Genomic DNA, 24616 nt, shown 5'->3' on the forward strand with positions numbered 1-24616 from the left:
CCTTCTTGATGTCATCCAATATTACCTCTCCATCACTGTGAACAGGTCCTCTATGTTTTCCTTTGTCTTTCTCTCGCTCCTTATGTATTTATAGAACCTCTTCTTACTTCCTTTAATATCCCTTGCTAGATGTAACTCATTTTGTGCCAAAGCTTTCTGATTTTGTCCCTTTGTTTGTACTATTATTTTGTATTCATCGATAGCAATTTGTCCATGTGTGCACTGTTTGTAGGATTTCTTCCTTAAAGAGCTCCTGATACCAACATATTGACCTCTTACTAGTCTTCCTATATCCTCCACAATCATAATACTTTGCTGTTGGGCCTTCAATATTGTCTCCTTGAGAAACTGCCAGCTGTACTGAACTGCTTTCTCCCTTAGATTTCCTTTCTATAGGACCTTACTTATCAGTTCCAAGTTTGTAAATGCCTGCCTTTTGGAAATCTACTGACCTTATTCCAATTTTCTCACTCCTTCCTTTTCTTAGAATCATAAAGTCTTTTATTTCATGATCACTTGCAAATTGCCTTCCACCTTCAGATTTGCAACCAACTCCTCCCTGTTAATTAGAATCAAGTCTAAAATGTCTGTCCCCCTGGTTACTTCCTCCACTTTCTGAAACAAGTCATGGCCCCCAATATATTCCAAGAACTTACTGGACATTGTATCCATTAACTACCCAGACAAAGTGCCCCATGACTACAAGGTCTTGTGTTTTGGATATCTATTTGTTCTTGAAATATCTTATCCATCTTTTCTTTCTGATCTGGTGGTCTATAGTAGACCCCTTCTTTTTCCCCTTTTATTTTCAACTTTCAACATATCTCAACTTTCAGCTGGTCTGCCTCTCACCACCTTTTGGACTTCAGGCCAAGTGCATATATTCTTGATTTATAATACAATACCTCCTTCCTTTCTCCCCTGCCTGTCCTTTCTGAACAATCTATACCCCTCTACCAATTTTCCAGTCATGAGTTTTATCTCACCAAGTCTCTTTGATGCCTGCTGAGTCACATTTTAGTTTATGGACTAATACTTCCAGTTCTTCCTGTTTATGCCCCATACTCCTTGCATTTGTGAATACACATCTAAGATGTTGAGCAGATTCCTCCACTGTTATCTTATCTGTTGCTCCTATGATCCTGTTGTACTTTTCCATCCTCCACCCCCTTTAGTTTTTGGTTAAGGTAATTTTTTTACACCTACCTGTGGACTTTTTGTCACCTGCTCCCTTTGAACCTAGTTTAAAGCTCTGCTCACTAGGTTGGTGAGTTGGTGCACATGCTCTCCCCTTGTTGGTTAGGTGGACATCATCTCTTCCCAGCAGTCCTCCTTCCTGGAACAGCATTTTATGGTTGAGGAAACGAAAGCCCTCCTGTCAACACCATCTATGGAGCCATGCCTTCATCTCCAGGAAGCACATGACAATGCCTGGGTCCTTACCCTCACTTCATGAGTTCCACAGATATAGTGCTATGTAAGAACATCGGAACTGATCTAATGATCTGTCCAGCCCTGTATCCCTGATGACAGCTGTACCCGATGCTTCAGAGAAAGGTGCAAGAAACTTCAGAGCAGTCAATTATGGAGTAATTTACCCATACAGGATAAGGGAAGAGTATATGTGGTTAGTGATTTTGATATAGGCTAATGCAAGCACAAATGTCAACTGGCTGTAGTTAGCATCCTTCTCTAGTGTCTCATCAGAGACACCAAAGATTGAATGGGCATGAACTATCCTGTCATCCCTAGAGGTGATTCCTCCAACAAAAAATTTAAGCACATAGGCATTGACAAGGTAGTGAATATACTTGCACGGTTGCGGCCTATGCTATATTTGTATTGTGAAAAGGAGGAATGTAGTCCCTAGGTTTGTCATTCCAACACTTCAGATGAAAGCCAAAGTCACTTGGCTAACAGGATAGTCCCATTTAAAAAGGTGGTGTGCAAGAGATGGAGGCATGAAGCGCATGGTCCTCTTGGAATGCCTAAGAGTTTTGTTTATGGTGACGATAAGTTACAATGAAGAACAACTAAAAATGTTTGATAGAGATAGAGGAGATTTTTTGGTAAAAATAGAAGTCCAACATTATGAGTTTCAAAAAAATAACGTAAAGCAGCTGAAATAAATCTGTTTTAAATGTGCTAATCGAAGCATAAAATGTTTATATTACAGATTGCATAAAAATAAGGCACTAAACCATCAAATGGAAATCATACTTTAAAAGATTTTAACAGTATTCAATTTATACTAAACAATGATCACCAGTGTACACTGAAAGATAAAATAATGAATCAAAACATTACAGATTTCATCAAAGTTTTACTGCTCAGTAATTTCTTTTAAAACAATAAATAGTTAATTTAGCATTAACATTCACATTTGTATTTAAACATTACAAATGTACAAAGATTGTGAGTATCAGACATTTAGAACTTACTTTCACAAACACTCAGTGAGCCCACATCTTCACATTTTCCATTACAAATAAACATAATCATGTATTATACTGTTTGAAAACATAAGAAAAAAGGCACAGGAAAAGCAAATCCCTCACAAAACTTTCAGAGAACATTTGGAATGTCCACACAATTCTGTGTAAGGAACTATAACAATCAAATCAAAAAGGCAAATTATAAAGTATCTCAAAGGAAGTTCACTATAATATTAAATAATGTAACTAATTGGGTCTGATCCTCTGAAGTACTATTAATCTTATGCAAGATGTTGAACATCCTCAGCTGAGGACAGTTAGCATCTTGTAGGCTCGAAACCTTTATTTGTTGAAATAACATTATAGGAAAAACAGCACAAGTGTTTCATTTCACCTTATAAAACTGTACTCTTCAAATTAGTGCAAATCCCCAATTTAAATGCAGTTTAGAACAATTATCATAGATCTTTTTTAACCTTCATGTAATGGAATGCTTAGGAGTTTCCAAAGCACTCATTAACTTCTGCTGGGTCACTTTTAATCACACTTCAGATCTCTCTCACTTAAATTTATTTTAAAAGGAAAAACTCACGAAGAGTAGTTACAATCAAGTGTAAATAATGAGAGATGGAATTAAGTAAAGAAATATGCTGCATGTTACATAAAACCTTTAAAAATCCAGAGTATACTGGATGCAGCATAACTCCTGCAGAAAGTATTAAGTGGCAGATTTCTCTTAGCACAATAAAAAGACTATTTAAAATAAGGCTTTGGTTAAATAAAAAGGTTGCTAAACCTCAGTTATGGTGAAAAAAGTGCAATATAGTCACCAAATATATACCTTCATTTCCAAGGCAAGAAATATGCCTGCCATTTGCAACTGATTTGCATTGATTTGTCTGTCTGAACTAAAAATAATATCGTACATAACTGCAGCAAAACACCTTCAGTATAGGCAAATCAAATATCTAGGGCCTGATCCTGCAACATCTTATGCCCATTGAAATCAGTGGGACTACTTCTGTGAATAGTCACTCTCATGCATGTTTGCAAGATCAGGGTCCTTAATCTGTAACATTTAATTATTTTAGAATAGACTCACTCAGTTTCTTAGCATTTTCTAATAAGAAAGTACACCTCTACCCTGATATAATGCAACCTGATATAACACAAATTTGAATATAACGTGGTAAAGCAGTGCTCCAGGGGATGGGGCTGCGCACTCCAGTGGATCAAAGCAAGTTCGATATAACGCGGTTTCACCTATAACAGGGTAAGATTTTTGGCTACTGAGGACAGCATTATATCAAGGTAGAGGTGTATTTGTTGGCAATCAACTGGCCTCAGTACAATACCTTACAAATACAGTTCTTGTATGTATATGGTAACAAGGTAATTTTTTTAAAAAGTGCTTATTATTGGTCCATTCAAAATTGTTTACCTGTATGCTATCTTAAGATCAAACACTTAGCTCTGAAGAAAACACACAGTACCTCTGTTTACTGGTAACATATTAATTCACTTGAGAAAAACGTAGTGAGTCTATGGAAGAGACTAGTATCTTCATATACAAAATAATTAGAGTTTTACAGTCACAACACATGCTCCAGCTCTTCCTAGGCACAATGGTGCAACCTATAACAAAAACCAAAAAAAGGACTGACGAACTATGTTTATAAAATAAATATAATCAACTTTATTAAAGAAACAGATTTTCAAAACTGATAACGTACCACAGTAGTTAAGGTTGTAATGTCATATTTGTAGGTGCTTTGTAACCTGACTTTAAAAATTAACAAAATAGGCTGAAGATTTGCATAAAAATACTCAGAGAAACAGCAATACTTTCTTCTGCAGGACCAAATTCTGCTCTCTCTAAAGTCAATGGCACACTCCATAAACAGTACTCTTCACAGTAAAATAATATTTATTTGAATATTTAAAAAATCAAGTATTTTTATTATATTTTAAAATGGGATTATCATCTAACACTGTACTTCTAAGTATAGCAGTACTTGGTACTGGGTCTTCATTTCATTGCTATGCAACAATCCTAATCCTGTAGATGACATTGAACAATATGCAGCATTGCTCATAGATTTGATAGAACCAAGAAAAGTTGTTGCACACTGCAAATAGCTTGTATTGTACAGGTCTTTTCATGCAACCTTAACACAGCTCCTGATTACCTGACAAATGCTTTCAAGCAGCACTTGGAGGTTTGTGCATGAAGGAGAAAGTAGGGCAGACTTGCAAGTCTATTCACCAGATGCTCATATACCATGATGATAATCATGATACAAGTATAGTATCTAGATAAAACAGATGCCAAGATGAGCTTATCAGACAAATCAAATCAGCCTTGATAAGAGGGATCTGATAATAGGCAGCAAGAGAACTAAATGGGGCCCTACAAATTTTTTTTTTTAAATCTTATTTTGTTTTAAAAAGAAAACTAGAGGACATGTTCTTGTACTTATTTTCATCTTTTTTTTTTTAAATATCTTTGTTTCATCATACTGCACTATCCATGCTGAATAATCACACAATCTTCTTGATACTGGCCAAGATTTTCAAACATAGGAAAATGGGAGCTGATGGGTGCTCAGCACTTCTGAAAAATCAGATAATTGATTTAGGCACCTAACTTTAAACTTTTATTTTTGAAAACTGTGGTCTCAGTCTTGCTATACCCCTACTGTCTCGTAATCTCCTCATTACAGGTAAGCTCCTTAAGGCACGTACTTTATCTTTTTTCTTTCCTTGGAGACATCAAGCACACTTTTGGCATCACTAAAATAAATAATACCATATACTGTATATACTTGTTCATAAGCTGAATTTTTTTTAGTAAAAAAGGGAAGCACCAGAGAAGGGGATCAGCTTATGAACGGATATAGAGAGGGAGAGGTGGGACACAGCCCCTCTCTCCAATAGAGGGAGCAAGAAGAGGCAGCACAGCCAACAGAGACAGAAGGGAAGAGGCAGGGCCAGAGTCTGTCTGCTTCTGGCCATGCTGCTCTCCCCTCAGCCTCCGAAGCAGCTGCAGCTCCCGGGTTGGCAGGCTGGAGCTGTGCCACTCGGCCCTGCCCCACAGAGCAGGCTGTGGCCGCACCGCCCGGCCCTCCGGAGCACACTGTGGCCGTGCCACCCAGCCCAGCCTACTGGAACAGGCTGTGGCCTTGCCACCTGGTCTGGCCTGCTGGAGCAGGCTGCGGCCACGCTGCCAAGTCTGCCGGAGCAGCTCCAGCCAGGCCAGAGACATCCTCCCCTGCCCCTCCCCAGATGAGAAAGGATGGGATGGGGAGAGTGTGGGGGTCCCGGGCTCAGGTGGGGTCATGTGGGGGGTGGTCACAAGGATTACTCCCCTGACTCCCAGCTTCTTCCCCCGCCCCCCAAATTTCCCCACCAGTTGCTGTCCCGTCCCATCAGGGTAAGCAGCTGGCACGTTGGGACACTTTGTTTACTTAGGTTTACCTCCGTGCCTGCGGACACTCAAGGTAAACAAACCATCTCAGCCCGTCAGCAGCTTATTCTGATGACCTGGGAATCAAAGTTTGCCAACCTCCGAGTTCCATTTTTACTTATCCATCTTGGGGGGTTTGGTTTATAAACGAACCAGCTTATGATCAAGTATATATGGTAATTTAATGAGAAACTGTACCTGTGTCCACTCATTCGTTTGGGGATCATAAGACTCCACTGTATTAAGATAGGTTTGCCCATCATATCCTCCAACAGCATACAACTTGTCACCAAGGAGACACACTCCCACTGCATCTCTGCTAATGCTCATGGAGGCCACTGCAGTCCACACATCTGTTTTTGGATCATACCTGAAAGATAATTTTTGTAAAAAAGTCTAATATTGTTGCCTAAAATTCCATTAAAAATACTGAAATTGACTCTCAAGGTACTAGACTATCTAGTGGAATCAGTAAAGGAGTATTCTCTCTTCAGGTGTGAAATTAAAAGGATTTCTTACTTGTTTAAACCTTTCCCTTAAAAGCAACATTTGGTTAATCATTTCACTGAGGCTGTACAGTCACATACAGAAACAGAAAAAGATACCTAGCACTGTTAACAATACTGTACATAACTTCATTTAGCAGTATATATGAATCATTTGTTAAAGAGTTATTTGAATTATCATCTTATAAAGTTTCTATTATAAGCTAAATAGGACAGGGTAAAGTAGCACAGCAATCAAGACACTTAAAATAGAAACAATTAAGTCCTTTTTAGAAGTTATTTAACAATCATGACTAGAGTAAGCTTTTTGATAACTTTACCAGTTCACATTTTCACTAAGTTCACAATCCTGCAAACTGGCCCATGTAACTTGGAGTAGCTTGTGTGATCGGGGTCCAAGTAATCTCTGGCTTATGTTCATCTTTTTTAGCTTTTACATAATAGATACAATTTTATTTTAAATTTTTTTTACAATTTTCCCTCTTTTATGACCAAACATGCTCTGCTCCAGAATCAAGTTCTGCTGCCAGACTCTGTTAGAGTTTAGTGCTCTCTTCACCTTACAGACAGGCTACTATTAAATCCCAAATTACATGCAGAGTAATACAGTGTTGCTGAGGAGATTCACTGGACAAGTAAGTTGATCACTGCTTTTTGCAATAACTATAATTTATAGAAAAAAATGTCAACATGGCAAAATTCTTCTCCAGCAATTGACAGTACTTTTCTTGCCATAAACTGGTGTCATTAGGATCAAACACAATAGTAGACAGGTGGTACACTGAAAACACCTCAGTTAAATTTGAACCTAGAGTACATCTACAGTCTTTAACAGATAGGTCAGGAATTAAATTGGAGAGTCCAAATTCATCTTTTAAAAACTTGTTTTTGACTCAATCTGTAAATGCCTCCTTTTCAGATTAGCCAGCATAATTACAAGCAGGGCCAGATCCAGCTTTTTTGCCACCTAAAGTGGTGAAAGGGCAAAAAGAAAAAAAAAAAAGATAAAGCTGCGATCAGCGGGACTTCTACTGCACCACTTCATTCTTCGGTGGCAATTCGGCGGCTGGTCCTTCCCTCCAAGAGGGACTGAGGGATCTGCCGCCGAAGACCCGGATGTGCCGCCCTTTTCCATTGGTCGACCCAAGCACCTGCTTCCTGTGCTAGTGCCGGGAGCCGGCCCTGGTTACAAGACACAATGCCAAGAAAACAAACAAATTTCTTGAGGGAATCACATTAATAATATGTTTTTAAGGCACAGGACTATCAAAAGAAAATCTCTCTCTCACTAAGAAGGTATCCAAAACCACGAAAATGAGTTTGGGGGATGAAATTGGTATTGATTTCTTTGCATGAGATGCAAAGATGTAATGAGTGTTAAGTGTCTTTCTGGCACCTTTTTCTTTAGTGCAGCAGGTCTCCGTTGGAAGCACACATCTTATTCATGTAGAGTCACAGTGTGGAAGCATTGCCTGAAACTTATGCAACAGGCAAAGTGCATTATGTATTGAAAGATAGTGAATTATGAACTATACAAAGTGTTTGTCAATTTGATTTATATAATTGATTTATATACCAATGTGATGCTCTTGAAAATCTATCACAGTACAGTAGCAAACAAGCATTCACAAACTTCACAGTGAATTTTATGAAGCTAATTTTTAGATTACTATATTTGCATTAAAATTATTTTATGCTGGTTTTGTAGACATTTCAACATCTCCATCCCACTGATTTAGCAGGAGAGAGCAAATCAGAAATAAACAAAACATGTACTGTAGCAATTTTATTCCAACTTCCAAATTAAAATTTGGCCTAACAAAGATCATTTAGTAATACATTTTAACCTATTTCGTAATTTTTTCTAGACGCTATGTATGAATATCATGTCATTCATAATCCTGTTTCAGAACTGAAATGTCAACCTCATCAGGTGACATTTGGGCAAAAATTGATGAACATCTTTCCCACGACCTTTCTTCAAGCGTTAGCACTTCCCATCTCCTTCTAAAATCTAATTTGTGCTGTGATGGGGCTGCATATCTGCAAGCTTTTCTGCAAGGCCTTGGTCCTGCAACTTCCAGATTTCATTTTCAGGTGCACGAAAAGCTTAAAAGCAGCATTTCTGGGGCTTAGCTGGAAGGGTTTCTGAACTGGAACTGGGGCCGGCTCTGGGCACCAGCTAAAGAAGCAGGTGCTTGGGGCAGCTAATACCAAGGGGCGCCATGTCCGGGTCTTTGGCGGCAATTTGGTGGGGAGGTCCCTCAGTCCCTCTCGGAGTGAAGTACCTGCTGCAGCTTTTTATTTTCTTCTTTGGTCAATTGGGGCGGCAGAAAACCTGGAGCCAGCCCTACTGGAACCTCAAATAAAATAAATCTGTGAATAAAGGAGTGGGCTCAAGAGTCACAGAAAAGGCTGTGGGAAGTCACAGGAAAGAAGAGACTGCTAGCCTCTTGGGAGCAAGAGAGTTTGAAGGGATCAAGTCCAGGGGAAGAAGATAGCTCCCACCTTTCATTTCTGAAATGGTAGTGCTAAACACAGTTCAGGGTGGAGATTTAAAAAAAAATCCTACAGGATTTAGCATAAGTCCCATTGACTTTCACTGAGGCTTGTGTTTCTTAGGTGATTTTGAAAATCTGCCCCCCTATTAAACAGGGAGTGTGTTGTATCAGGAAAAAGTTCAGCTGGCTTAGTATGCCCATAACAGGATATTTCAGGGATCTGGATACCTGACAACAGTGAAGAGAAAATATGTGATTGCGCAGTATAAAGTTTTTACTATAATTGTCACTTGATTGATGAGACCTGTATAATTCACGTCTACTTTTGCCTTTTGTGAGTAATGCAGTCATCCCAAACTTATTCCAATAACCATTTTCGATCAATCCATTTCAACTTTGGGATGACTGCATTACTCATGAATGGTGGACATACCTGATTTTTCCATAATATCAAGGGGAACCAGGAAAGTGGTGACATTAAAGGATTGGACAGAAATTGAATGGTAACTCATTTAAAAAGTTACCTTATGAATGGAGGAAGTTCTATCTCTTATGAAAGGCTAGTTTGGGTGAAACACTAGTGTTTGTAAGCATCTTGAATAAAAGTTTTTCTTAAAATGAATTCTGAATCCTTCAGTGAGATTGTTAGAAAAGAAAATAATTTTTCTGGATAAAGTACAATAAGATGGTATTTTTACTCTGTTGGACATGAACCATATTATAAATAACATTTTGATTACATGGTATGCATCTACATATTTACTAGTATTAAAATTATATGACCATTTTAACAGGTTCTCATTACAGCTCTTTGTGAAAATCATGCCACACTTTTTCACCAGCACTATCCTCATCTAGGTATTACCTTTCCACACAGTCTGACAGTCTGGATGTCAAGTTTGATGCCGGAGCATCATGCCCACCAATAGCATACAGGAATCCATTCCAAGTAGTTACTCCCACACCTCCTCTTCTCTTTGACATTTGAGCACAGAGAGTCCATTTATTAGTATGAGGATCAAAACATTCCACAGATTTGAGACAAGAACTTCCATCCCGACCACCAACTGCATAAAGTCTGTAAAGAAAAGAAACTAACTGAACTCAAAATAAATATTACAGCAATAGTATTTCCTCGTTTATAGATACATTTTTGCACATGGTTACTCAGGAAAATAAAATTAGCTAGAATGAATTTGAAGGAGTGGAGAAAACTATAACAGAGAAATAGATAATGATCTGGGGATTGGGAAAATAGCTTTTTTCAAATGGTATCTTTGAAATAATGTTTATTAGATATTTTTGATAATATTCAATTTATCTGACCCACTTTTCACTGTCCAGCCTTCATAATTGTTTTTTGTCTTTTGTCCTGAATGTTATTATGATCCTAAGATTTTTTTATAACATTTATTTTTTCAATCTTTATAGAAAGAGCCAATTTTAACTAGTTCTAAGCTAAAAAAAAAGTTTACCTCTGTTCCAAATAGCAAAATAATGATTTCAGTAAGAATTGCATAACAGGTTTGTTTGTTTTTTTCAAACTTTTCAAATGAAAAGGATGCAAGCTTCAAAGGATGATTGTGGCTGAGGAATCTCTCAAATTTGTTAAGAAAAAACGTTCAAAGGTCTTGAAATTTCAGTGGAAGGTTCTACAACTAGGACTCAGATGGAAGATAAGGTTTTGTTTTAATCTTTTTCTTTCAGTCATTATAAACACATAATAATGATAATCAAGCATTTAAAATACATATGATGTCCTTAATGAAGCACTTATGATCCATCCTATGGACGTAAGTGCTCTTGAAATTTTTTATTCTAAAACAAAGCTGATTTTTTGGTTTGCTGGCAGTCCTGGGGGCATGGGCAGGGAATCAAAAAAAATTTAGTTTGACCTGAACTGAATCAAAATATTGCAATACATTTTGGTGAATCAAAAAAAATAGTTTCATGTTGAAGTCCCAAAAAATATTTTTTGGGCCAAAACTACTGAATGAATTCATGTCACATTCACAAATAGTCCACTGAATAGTCCACTGAAACTGTTTTTTTCAATAAATAAACTATTAATCCAAACATTTCACCTAGTTCTATACCTAAGTGACTTAGGAGTCCAAGTCTCATTTTCAATAGTAACTTAAGTCTTGGTTTCAAAAGTGTTTAAAGAATCTAACTCACTTATGTACTTTTGAAAAATGTTACCATATGCAATAAAAGTAATGGATTTAAAATTTTTTAAATATATCTTCTTCCTGAAATCAGCAGCAGTTCAATCATATATACTGCAACACTAAAGGGACCAGTTAGATCATTTAGCAACTATTTAATACATTTTAGTTTTCCTCAGTACTGGTAGCATGCTATCACAATAGCCTACTGCTCCAAAACAAAGCTCCCACATATAATCTAAAAGTTACATTATTCATGATGGAGGTAGCCCGTTTCCTTTCTTTAGTGCAGCTCCCTCAGCATAGCAGGGTAGCATCCACTCTAGGCTAAAATAAAATTGTCTAGCCCTTCCCTTAGCAGTGGCATGCTCTCTGAAGTTCTCTGCATTTCAGTCTGATTATAGGAGAAAGAAAGAAAAAGAAAATGAAGAAGTTGCTACCCTAGTTTAAGAGGGAAGGAAGGACAGAGCATAAGGCTGATGGAGCTGCACTTGAAAAGGGAAAGAAAATGTAACTCCTCCACAGTGTGTAACCCCAACTCCCATGTCTTCTCTGTTATTTTAAACACAACTGGGTATATTATTCAGTAGCAGTACAGATTGCAGATGGTGAACCTGCATAACATAATTTTGGTGAAGAGCCAGAATCAGTACTCCTCCAAAAAAGTGAAACTCAATAAGGGCATCTGACAATAAAATCTGAAAATCCAGCATCATCGCCAGGAAACTAAATACCAAAAAGTATCTGTTTAAAATCAGTGGTCCCCAACCTTTTCACCTGGCGGGCGCCAGATGAGGGACCGTGGCGGTGGTGGAGCATCCACCGAAATGCTGCTGAATTTCTGTGGCATTTCGGCAGCGATGCCTCTTGATGATGTCGCTTGTCGGCGGCAAGCGGCGTCATCGAGAGGCATCACAGCCACAATGCCGCAGAAATTCAGCAGCATTTCGGCGGATGCTGCACTGCTAGCCAGGACGCATGTGCTTTTAGATGCCCTCGCAGGCACCATGGCACCCGCAGGCATCGCATTGGGGACCCCTGGTTTAAATACTGTACACTTTTGCCTAAATTCCAAGCTGGCTGTTCCCCCTTGTAGAATGGGCATACTGAAGAAAGAAAGGACTTTGTACTGAGATTTGATATGCCTCTTTAAAGCATGGTACAGTGAAATTCAAAATGACAGGGCCATATCAAAGCCTTGTTTTACCCATTTAAAAAAAAAATTCTGCCTCCAAATTTTAGCTCTTGATAATGTCCTCACATCCACTAGATGGTGTAGTTTGCCCTTTTCTAATACACAAGGGTTTTTGGCTCATTCTAGTAACAGCTTTTCAAACTAATGAACAATTAAGGCACTACTTTAAGAATGGAAGGAGAAATCCAGTGTTAGATGCACTACAGGACCTGTGAACCTGAAGAAAAACTCAGAAATTAATAACGATGATCAGACACGGGCAACTTTCATGGTGTCCATGAACAATCTGCAAACAGCAGACGGAATTGTGGGTATGCTACATACCCAATGCTCTTATTTTGAAGAATAGCACTCCATGAAGTATTCTAATGAAGAAGTCAACACATCAGTAAAAGTTAGTAAGTTTAATCTGCTCTTGAAGTACAATTCAAAAGGTGTCCTGAAGTGCCACTATTCAAAATGGTTTCATCTAGTCCAGAGAATGATACAGTCTGGATAAATGACTCAGCAGGTATTATAAATGGTAACTATTATATTGTCAGCATTTGCAAAAAATTACCACACACATCTTTTCCTATGCTAATCATGGAAATAACTGATATCTCAGATACCATTGTGAAGTAACATTTGACAAATACCAGTTTTTTAGTAGGAACCAATATACGTTCATGTTTCAAATTAACATCACTTTTCAAAACATGGTAGACCAAATAGTCCTCGCTAGTCTCATTGTTTTAATTCCCTCTTTAGAATGAATACACTACAAAATAATAACATACTATGCAAGTAATGTGCCAGTGAAAAGTGGAGACGATTTTTCAAAGAACTTGATGAGCAAGTAACTGGAGAACATAATGAAAATGTTTTGAGAAATAGTGTAAAATAAACATTCCAACCACTGGAATTTTAATGTCTGTCTTTATTTTAAAAATTACTAAACATCTGTCGGATAACAAACTTTAGACAGTCAATAACATGAATTAATGAAGAATAAATCTTGAAAGACAAACTTGAGGTATATGTAATATTTTTGGGATTTTAGTAAACCATTTGACATAACATCCAATGAATTTTTATCCTCAGAATGAAATCAAACTGCCACAAATATGAAAGTCACAGGGACTAAAAACTTGCCTAAAGGATCATAGGTACAGTAAGTGGTAAAATACTGAGGCCTGGTCTACTCTGAAGGGGGGAGGGGGTGAATCAATCTAAGTAATGCAACTTCAGCTATGTGACTAACGCAGCTGAAGTCGACATAATTAGACCTACTCACTGCGGTGTCTTCACTGTGGTGAGTCGACTGCTGCCACTCCCCCATTGACTGCCTGTGCCTCTCACGGCGGTGGAGTACAGGAGTTGATGGGAGAGCGCTCAGGGGTTGATTTATCGCGTCTACACTAGACTGATCGCTGGATTGATCGCTGCCCGCTGATCCAGCGGGTAGTGTAGACATATCCTTAGATAGGGATAGGTACCTAGGCCCTGATTCAGCAATTTACTTAAGCATGTATTTAACTTTTTTACATCAATGGAACTACTGACATGCTTATGTTAGGCATTTGCTTAAGTACCTTGTTAAATCAGATGTAAACTTATCTGCAATGTGATACTGCAAAGAAAAAGGGTCAAGAGAATTTTGGGCTGCTAATGCAGAAGCATCACTTTAGGATTTGGAGCAAGGAGGGACTCTATGCATCTGGAGTATCACATTCAGGTATGGACACCTCATTACTAGAAAGACAGACAAATTGGAGAGAGTTCAGATAACAATAAATAATAAATAATAATAATAATGCTGAGGGGATTGATTTGTAAGGAAAATTTAAAGAGTAAATGTGCAACTTGGTTAAGTGTCTCTTTATACTGGGGATTACATGTATTGATTCAGCATCACTATAGTTATCTGGGTACAAATATCCCCAGTACAGATACAGCTCAAGAGACGATTAAGAGTGTTATGATAATCTACAACTATTTGAAGGATGCGAACACCAAGGAGGGAAGCGCCATTTTTTAAGCGCCGCACACAGACTGTAACTAGGAATAATTGGATAAAATAAAGACAGAAAAAAAATTAAGTTTATATCAAGAAAGGCTTCCGGATAGAGATAATTATCAAACTGTGGAAAAGTCCTCCATATGAAGTGGTGGAAGAAATGGTTACTTACTATAACTGTGGTTCTTCAAGATGTGATGCAGACGTGTATTCCATTTAGGTATGTGCGCATCCAGCCCACTGGAGTTGGAGAAATTTGCTTAGCAGTATCCGTAGAAGGATGGCATTCGCACTTCATGGCCATAGTCCCTCCCCTGGCTACATGAGACAACGCTACCCTGACCCTCCCCCGAATGCCCGAAAACAATACTCCGCTATGGAAGGGACAGAGAGTGGGTAGTGAAATGCATGTCTGCACCACAGCTCAAAGAACTACAGTTACAGCACAGTTATAGTATGTAACGGTTTCTTCTTCTTCTTTTTCTTCCTGTGGGATCCATGCCCCTTTCTGGGGTGGTCCTGCCACCTTGGAGGAGACAAAGGCTGGGTAAACGTGCACTGCAGACAATACTGCTGCTGTTGCTGCTGAATGCCATAATGGTGCCTCTGCGCCACTGGCATGTACACCCCCCAAGCACCCTGGAGTATTTGAAGGAGTGCAGTGTTTCATTAGTCTTGTCCAAGAACAACATTTGGTCACTGAAGGGCAAATCCTCAATGGCAGAGATGACCATGATGTCCAGTGCGGACTGCTAGAAAGTCTTAGCCGCCAAGGAGCTCTCAGTTACAAATACTTGAAGATCTTCTCACAAGGCCTCAGGCAGCTGGTCTGCGAACTATGACATAGCTGTCCAGTTAATAAAATCATATTTGGACAGCAAGACTTGCTGGTTAGCAATCCATATATGTAGGGAAAGGAAGGTGTAAATCTTCCTGCCCATGAAGTCCATTCGTTTGGAATCCCTATCCTTGGGGTTGGACTTAAACCTGTCCTGCTGGGCTCTGTCATTCTCTGCAATTACAACTAGAGAATTTGGGGCCAGATGGGAATAAAAACCCTCAAATACCTTCCAGGTAATGAAACAGCGCTTTCTCATGCACTTAGCTACCGGCGATACCAAAGGTGGCATGTTCCAGAGAGCCTTAGCCAGTTCATGGAACACATCCTTGATAGGGAGGGTGACTCTCCCAAAAGTAGATAGCTGTAGGATATCCACTAATTTGTAGGTGTTCTCTTGCAAGAGCTCTGCTTAGATACCAAGAGAAGTAGCAACACCTTAAGATTCTCCACTACCAAAGTGCAGGATGAACCAGAATGCATGGAATCGTCCAGAGGTGAAGGCAAGGCTAAAGCTGGATCCTATTCCAGCGCTGATAGACTGAGAAAGGATGACTCTGGAGTCTCTGTAGGGAGAAGGACCACCAGTGCCTAGGCCTGCAGCAGATCAACAGTCACCATCACAGACCTGGCCAATAATTTTGCCTTTGATCAAGATGAACAGTGGGAGCTGTGCAACCAAGGAGCACTCCACAGATTCCATGAAGGCTACTGACATAGATAAGGCATTGTTGGCCAGTAGATGCCGGACTCTCCATCCTGACCACAAGATGAGTGCCAATCCCAGTACTTGTAATGGTCCATCAATAGCCCCAATGCTGCTCAGGAGATGGAAAGTGGGAGGATAATGACCCTGAGTCAAACACTGAGGAGTCTCAGGATCCAGGGGATAAGGGCAGAGCGAGAACAGGTGGATTGAGTAACTGGTCTGACTTGCCCATTGCCCAGAACAAGGCAGGAACTGGTGCTGCTGATGGAAGCAGTACCGCTGGTGCCGAGCACACTGGTGCCAAAAGAAGCATCAATCCTGAAGTCAGCAGAGGTACCAGAATGTCTAATAGTACAGATGTTGAGGGTGGTGAAAGCCACCATGGTAACATTCTCTGTGCTGACTACAGTGATGTCAAGCAGATTCCCAGTACCAAGGTCCTTCATACTGATCCCAGTACCAGCCCTGCTTCCACAACCTGTGAAAGGGAAAATGGGGGCAGTGCTGACGGACCTGAGGGTTCAGCAGCTAGTTCAGTCGACGGGACAATAGATGGCACAGCACTGACAAAGTCCTGGACCAAAGAGATGCTGGAAACAAAAATCAGAGGTCTGTAGCTGCCTGGTGCACTGCTGATAGGGTAACAGTCAGTACCAGCATCTCCATTGTTGCTATCGGACTCAACAGACACCCAGGGGTTTCTAACCTCCCTACTTTACACTGGGGAAGGTTTGGAGGTACCCATGCCATCCTGTGTGCCGTCACCAACTCTGTGCTGGTCCAAACTTTCCCTGGGGGAGGCAGAATAGTCCATCTGAGACTTGGAGTGGTCTTGATACGTCTTATATAACCTTTTCCCTGAGGCAGTCAATGGAAAATGGCTCCTCTATTTCTTTGGAGAGGTGCCTGCTCTGGAACATGAAGCAAGAGCATGCTTACAAATTAAAGGTAATCTCTGACCCGACTAGGGCCTCGATGCCAAAGCAGACCACATGGCTTGTTCAAGCGGGTGCTGCTTGAAGTGAAGGTCCCGAGCTACTTGAGTTCATTTCTTGAATGATCTGCAGATCACACAATGCTCTTCAGTGTGGCCCTGGCTGAGATACAGCAAGCAATGCATGTGTGGATTGCTGATGGGGATTGCTCCCCCACATGAAAGACAACATTTAAACCAGGGGTGGACAACCTGTGGCTCCAGAGCCACATGTGGCTCTTCAGAAGTTAATATGCGGCTCCTTGTATAGTCATCGACTCTGGGGATAGAGCTACAGGTACCAACTTTCCAATGTGCCGGGGGATGCTCATTGCTCAACCCCTGGCTCTGCCACAGGCCCTGTCCCCACTCCACACCTTCTTGCCCCCTCCCTGAGCCTGCAGTGCCCTCGCTCCACCTCCCTCCCCTCCCCAGACCTCCTGCATGCCACAAAACAGCTGATCTGGAGGTGTGGGGAGGGAAGTGGAGGTGCTGATAGGCAGGGCTGCCAGTAGTGGGAGGCGCAGGGGTGGGGGGGAGAACTGATGTGGGGCTGCTGATGTGTTATTGTGGCTCTTTGGCAATGTACATTGGTAAATTCTGGCTCCTTCTCAGGCTCAGGTTGGCCACCCCTGGTTTAAATACTGGTTAGAGTGGCACAGAGGAAAATTAAACTAATACAACTAACACTATTCTAGCTAACAGGGTACCACTAACAATATACAACAAGAGAAAAGTAAACTAGTTGAAGGGTTGTGAAGTTAAGACCACACAGACTCCAGCTCCAGCCACAGGCAGTAAGAAGGACTTGTCTTCACTACAAAGCTAAATTGGTGTTGCTACAATAGATGCAGCAGCATCTATTAGCAGTCTAGTGAAGACATGCTCAATTGATGGGAGAGCACTTTCCCATCGATTTCTGTACTCCACCTCAATGACAGGCAGAAGCAATGTTGGAGGGAAAGCGTCTCCCGTCGACATAGCTCTACGTCGACTTGAGTTACGCTACGAACATAACTCAAAATTGAAAGTTTAGATCAACTGGCAGCAGTAGTGTAGACCCTGGCCTCAGAGAGGGCCAGAGCAGCATCCCCTCATGTTGCCAGGGGAGGCACAAGGTATGAACTACCCTCTACAGATACTGCGAGGCAAATTTCTCTGGCTCTGGTGCGCTGGGTGTGCACACACTTAAGTGAAACAACATGGATGTGTCTATCTGAATAAGAATCCCCATTGCCTAAGACTTTCAAAACCAGCCTGGACAAGATACTAGAAAATGGACAATAATGAACAATTCTGCAATGACATGGAGAGGCAGTATATCAACTTTTTTCACCCTCACTTCTTATTTCTATGGTTCTTGACAGGTTTTTTTCACATCTTCCACCTCTCCTATGGTTCTTTATATATTTGAGCGTTTGTGTTTATAGCAAAATCATACAAGTGATTAATATCACCTTTATGAGCTGACTTTATGATTGGACAAACTAACCACTTTCTTAAATTCTTTCTGTTTCTACCTGTGAAAAATGCATGTGTTTAGTGAAAGTTCAAATGGAAACTGCAAAAATCACCTTCCATTACCAATTTCACCTGCAAAAGGTTAGGGAGATTTTCAGCCCATATCTTATAGGTACCTTTCTCTTTAGTCCAAGTGGCGTTAACAGTCTTTAATATGGATTATTCTACACTCAAATCTACAGCATCTATAGTATAGGCTAAAACTATACTGCACAGCTATAGATGTTTTGTGGATTCTTTACTACAGACATGGACAAGTGGCAGAAATAAAAACACTATATTTTAGAACCCTTTTTCTACTTCTGAAAATATGGACTGGTGCAAGTCTTTGTTGGTTTAGTAAACTGTGCTTTCATTCTTCTAAAAACATGAGAATTTGAACATGTCATGTTTTTCAAAAAAAATAATTGTGTGACTTGAAGTATTTTGCTTTAATTAGATCATGGCTTTGAAAATGTAGTTCTAAACTATAAGAGCCAAAGAAGAAGAAACTATTACCTGTATTACTTAAAGTTTGGTTCTGGCAAATTTAATTGTTTTGCCATTTGCAGAGTTACAAAACGTTAATTTTCATCAATACATAGGTTCAACACTTACAGAAACTAGAACTCTAACTGTGCCTTCAGCAAATGTGCCAGGGACTTAATTAATTAGGAGGCAGAATTCCTTGATTGCCCTTAGAGATGGCTCCTCTTTCACAGCACTGAAGCACATTGGGGTGTGACGGGGAAGCTTGCATAGTCAATGCTGTACTTTTTCTATAACAAGAGGACTTCTGTTCCCAGTACTATCAACCAACATCTTTCATGAGCAATACATTCATTTTAAAATATTTCTGAAGCTACATTTACAAAATTAATGTAAATAAAAATCGGAACAAATTATTTCTCAAGAAAATGCCTTTGCTTACTTTCCATTTAATACTGCTACACCAACAGTGCTCCTTGGAGTTGACATACTGGCTACAAAGTTCCATTGACGAGCCTGTGGATCCCATCTTTCAACTGTATTCAGGTAGCTCCAACCATCATGCCCTCCTACAGCATACATAGGACCTTCCAATACAGCTACCCCTAAAAAACAGAGAGAAACAACTGCTTCCTGGAAAAACAAAAGGCATCACTTTCCCATTACCCCTACCAAAAAAGATGCACCTTTAAATAAATACAAATCACATCCTCTTTTGGCTGCCAATATTAAATATGTTCCACAGCAAATCAAAATAATTTGTCACTTTAATTTTAGCTGATTTTAGAGTTCAGAATTAGGCTAGTATCAAGATAAAACCAAATGAGCTTTAAAGAGAGATTTTAACTGCTCTTAATCAATCATAAGTTTAGCATTTTAAAAATTATGAAGTTATACATACCAAGGCCATGCCGATGTGTGGACATAGGTGGCATTACACTCCAAGTTTTTGTTCTGGGGTTGTAGCACTCCACAGTATTCAATGTCTTCAGTCCATCTCTACCACCAACAACATACAACTTATCATCTAATACTGCAACTCCAAACTGTAACCTTCTCCCATTCATATTTGCTACAGGAGTCCACATGTTGGTACGCAGTTCATATTTTTCAATGCTTGTAGCTCCTTAACAGTAATATATACAAGTTATAGTCAAAGAGAACAGTTATTTGCAGTTAAGTGTCCTATTTAAATTACTGACAGAAGGCTTGATCCTCCAACCTGCTGAGCCCTCTGGATTTGATCCTGAAATTCACTTAAACATATGCTTAACTTTAAAATGCAAGTAGTATTCTTTATTTATTTTTTAATTATAATTATATTATTTATTTTTTAAATGTTTTGAAGGGCAAGAGTCAGAATGATCAACATCCTTGCTGGATTAAGCCTATAAAGACCATTAAAATTTCAGGAAGTGACATAAAATGAACCTGACAGAGCTATATTTAGGTATTAAGATTAACCCCATATCATAACATTTAGAACAAAATCTGAAGTTCTATGAAACAATGCAGGTTCATATTTTATATATATATAAATATACCAGTTCATTGGTTTGAGTTATGGTGGTAGTAGGGATTGTGATGAGGGCTCTATTGGCATCTTCTAACATACTATCTGATGGTACTTCTCCACTGAGCCTTGGTAATCGGTCTCGAGGATTGACTGTAGCTAGTTTTTCCATGATCTTATGCCTCATATCAGCTGCTGTGCTCTGCAATGGAGGGGGTGACAGTGAAGTTTCAGCTTCAGGTGTGGGCTGTGCACAAATCCACTTGTTTCTCCAAGTCTTTCTTTGAGTCTGGGATGTAATTGGAGTTGTCTATCTCAAGCTTGTGAGAGCAGCTTCCTTACTATGTTGAAGCGTTGGGTAACTAGCTGTTTCCTAAAGTGTGGATGTAGGTCTTTTGTCCATCCACAGTCCCCTCATACGTTTCAATATATCCCTCTCATTAGGTCTACTGTTGTATAGCAATTCATCAATCCAGGTTCTCTTGTCTCGTCCATGAATGGTTTGTTCCAGTAGCCCACTTATGTCAGATTGTCCTGGTTCCTCAACATCTGGCGCGACCTTGTTAATCGGGCGACGTCCGAGTCCGGCATGACTCTCCTAGTTCGTGTCACTCTCAATATTGAGTAGGCAGGTGAAGCGTTAGGGGTCTTTGCCAAGGACCCCTACTGGAAAGTTGGGTACACACACGCGGATTTGAACCCCGGTCTCGTATCAAAGGGCGGTCTCCGTATCAAAAGGCGGGGCTCTTAACCACTACGCAATCCAGTCGCTCTATGGGACTATGGAAGACAACACTAGAAGTCAACTCAAGGCAGCTTGCACAAGTTGGCCATCAGTGTGGCATATACAAGGTGATGCCACTGTCCCCTGCTGCTGTTCTGCATAGGCTTAAACCCCCCAGCCAGATAATCCAAAGGACTGGATACGGGTACAGGTTCAGAGTGGAACTACCATCAGCACCTCCTCTAGCATGATGACATCAAGCTGTATGCTAAGAATGAACGAGACATCGACTCGCAATCCCCTGACGCAGATCTAACAGTAAGGAATCGGGATGTTCATTTCGGACTGGAGAAGTTGGGCCGGATGGTAAGTGAAGAGAGGGAATAGTCAGACTGATGGGGTGGAACACAGCAGGGCCAACTAGCAGACATACAGACCAGCTACAAGTACTTGGCGTTCCACAGTCACATGGAAACCATGATGAGAGGCAAGGAAGACAGCAACATCCAAGTATCACCAAAGGATAAGAAGGTCCTGAAGAGCCAGCTCAGTGGAAGAACAAGATCCATGCCATCAACAGATAGCCCTGCGGTTATCAAGATACCTCTGCTGGTATAGTGAGCTGGCAAAGGAGGACATGGAGGCTGCCGATGTGAAAACCCGGAGTTCTACAATGCTACGCCGGTATCCACCCCAAGTCGCACACCCAAGACTGTATACCAGCCGGAAAGAAGGTGGGCGGGGCTTGGTAGCTCAAGGCCACTGTCCTGGATGAAACCCGGAACATCCAGGAGTACATCAGTAAATGGCCCCAAAGATGAGGCTGAGAGAATGCCTGAGGCAGCAGCAGACATGGGGAAGACCAAGCACAAGAAGTGCCATGGCAAGACAAGACCCTCATGGGATGTACCATGACAGATAGCTGAGGTGGCTCACATGGGAAATCCTACAGTGGCTGGAAAGGGCGGACTAAAAGACAGCACTGAGGCACTATCATAGCACACAGGAACAGGCACTGAGCACAGATCCATCGAAGCAGGGGTCTACCACCAACTAGAGAGGACCCAAGGTGCAGTGTGGCGAGAGGCTCAGAGGACAGTCCACAATAGTGGCAGGATGTAATAATGCAGGCAGGACGCATTACACTGAACGGCACACGAAGTGGCTGGCATTGTGTACAGGAACATCTGTCACAGTGTATGGCCAGACCCTCCAAGACCAGATGGGGATTCCACGAAGGTTGTGGAGAAATAGCAGGGCTAAGATTCTGTGGGACTTCACAGAATCCAGACGGACAGGCAAGGTACTGGCCAATCATCAGACATCTGTGGTAATAGACAGAGCAGAAGACAGGGTGGTGATAGATATGAGCAGTGCCAAGTGACAGCAACATAAGGAAGAAGGAATGAAGAAGCTGGAGAAGTACCAGGCCTGAAAAAGGAAAAAACCTAAGGAAAAAGGAGGAAATTTTTGAAAAAAAAAAGTTGGAAAAAGGGGCCCCCCCCCAAAAGTTTTGGGGGGGGGGTCCCCCCAAGTGGTTGGGGGTAAAAAGGAAAAAAAAAGCCCACTTCGGGGGTGTATCCATTAAGCTGGTGAGTGGCTCCAACAGATCCCAGAACAACATCAGAGCTCTCTTCCAAGAAGAGTGCAGTGCTAGGAACAGCTAAGATACTGCGCAGAACCCTCAAACTCCCAGGCCTCTGGTAGAGGACTCGAGGTTGAGGAAGACACATACCACCCATAGGGGTGAGAGGGGAATTTTTTATATATATGCATGCATTCACAGTCTATTGATATACAACTAACATCATTTGTATAATCTATATTAATATAATGTTAAAATTAATACACAAACTAAAAAGAATGAAAATGTGGTCTAATTCCCGTGGCATTCATAACTCACTAAAATGTTTCTAGTTATCACCACACAGTAGGAAAGCGCATAAAAGTACCATTCTGAGATACCTTGATAGAATTCTTTAATAGTCAGTTAGGGTATGAGTTAAATATTCTGTAGCAGCTTTCACTTATTTTTGTTTGTATTCAAGTCTTCATTAATATTAACATTTCATTTATAATTTCCTTAAGTTTTTAACCACGTTAATTAACATTCAAGTGAACAGAGGTGATTTTCCATTCATTTGACTGAACATTTAAATGAACAGAAGTAAGGTGATCCCATTTTAGGTTTACAACAATCATAACTCAGCTTCCTGCACACATGTAATATTTTTATTGCTATATATGTCTATTACTGAAATAAAAAACATCAATAGATATTTATCTATTTATCTACTATTTATAATGTATAGTCTTTGAATGTTTTAATTTGTATCCTACATACATATCTAATAAATATATCTTTACAAAAATCTACTCAGCTGATTTTCAATATACACTGCCATCAACAAATATTATGTAAACCAATACCTTTTGTTGCATCCATTCCTCCAACTGCAAACAACACTCCTACTGTAGACTTTCTAGGCTTTGTGCGGGGACTTTGTAACATGGGTCGTCTCTCGGGCAACAGATGGTATTTCATTGCTTCCATAATGAGTTTTTGACATTCAATGTCATCTTTAAAGAGGGCATTATTTTCCATGTCTGCCAGAAACTGACAAAAATAAAATTAAACACGTTTAAGTGCTAAGCAAACGGCAAGAAGTTTGAAAGAATAAAAATTATAATGGAACATTTTGTCTGAAAAAAGATTGCTGTCTGGTTTACAATACACACTCATCAGAATAATCATACAAATAAAATAAGTGTAAAATTAGACAAATCAATGTACAGAACACTCACATATTTTGAAATATACTTAGAAAGATAGAAGAAGGGAAGGAATGAGGTTCACCTTATTCTAATGGGCGATTCCTGCTCAATGCTCCAAAGGAAGACACAATAAATTTAATGTCACGGCCAATATACCCAGAGGAAAATGCTTCCTGACTATCAAATTTGCCACTCAATTTAACCCTGGCCATATGTATCAAGAATCACAATAATTATAGCAAAATATCTAATCTGAGGGTGTCAAAGACATTGCAGCACTTCAAAGTAGATTCTATTCCCAACTCTGCAAACGATCTATTCTGCGATCTTGTAAAATTCACTTTTCCTCTCTGTACTTCAGTACAGCACCTTAGAGACTGAAATGGCAATGCAGGAAGGAGGTAGAGGTCTATACAATGATATTTATACTAGGGCTGTCGATTAATCACAGTTAACTCGTGATTAACTCAAAAAATTGAGATAATAGTATTTTTAATTGCACTGTTAAGCAATAAAATACCAAGTCAGATTTATTAAATATTTTTGGATGTTTGTCTACACTTTCAAATATATTTATTTCAGTTACAACACAGAATACAAACTGTACAGTGCTCACTTTATATTATTTTGATTACTAATATTTGTACTCTAAAAATGCTAAACAAAAGACACAGTATTTTTCAGTTCACCTAAGTACTGTAGTGCAATCTCTTGATCGTGAAAGTGCAATTTACAAATGAAGATTATTTTTTTTTTGTTACATAACTGCAAAACAATGTAAAACTTCAGAGTCTACAAGTCCACTCAGTCCTACTTCTTGTTCAG

The 24616-nt window shown here is 39.9% G+C and overlaps 1 protein-coding gene across 6 annotated transcripts in view; it reads right to left on the bottom strand.

Moving 5' to 3' along the window:
- Positions 1 to 2121: 2121 nt before the first annotated feature.
- The window catches only part of KLHL5 (kelch like family member 5), a 105900-nt gene continuing 83405 nt past the window's right edge, over positions 2122 to 24616 (bottom strand). For 3 of the 6 annotated variants that reach the window (XM_075066515.1, XM_075066518.1, XM_075066516.1), the window contains 6 exons: positions 23447 to 23633; positions 19681 to 19905; positions 19222 to 19384; positions 9774 to 9986; positions 6100 to 6271; positions 2122 to 4070 (listed from right to left, as the gene is read on the bottom strand). In XM_075066515.1, coding sequence (XP_074922616.1) covers positions 4014 to 4070; positions 6100 to 6271; positions 9774 to 9986; positions 19222 to 19384; positions 19681 to 19905; positions 23447 to 23633 — 1017 coding nt within the window. In that variant the 3' untranslated portion in view covers positions 2122 to 4013. The remainder of the gene's footprint in view (positions 4071 to 6099; positions 6272 to 9773; positions 9987 to 19221; positions 19385 to 19680; positions 19906 to 23446; positions 23634 to 24616) is intronic. The other 3 variants (XM_075066514.1, XM_075066519.1, XM_075066513.1) reach the window with 1 other exon arrangement.

This window comes from Chelonoidis abingdonii, chromosome 5 (assembly GCF_003597395.2).
Source record: "Chelonoidis abingdonii isolate Lonesome George chromosome 5, CheloAbing_2.0, whole genome shotgun sequence".
Classification (NCBI taxonomy): domain Eukaryota; kingdom Metazoa; phylum Chordata; order Testudines; family Testudinidae; genus Chelonoidis; species Chelonoidis abingdonii.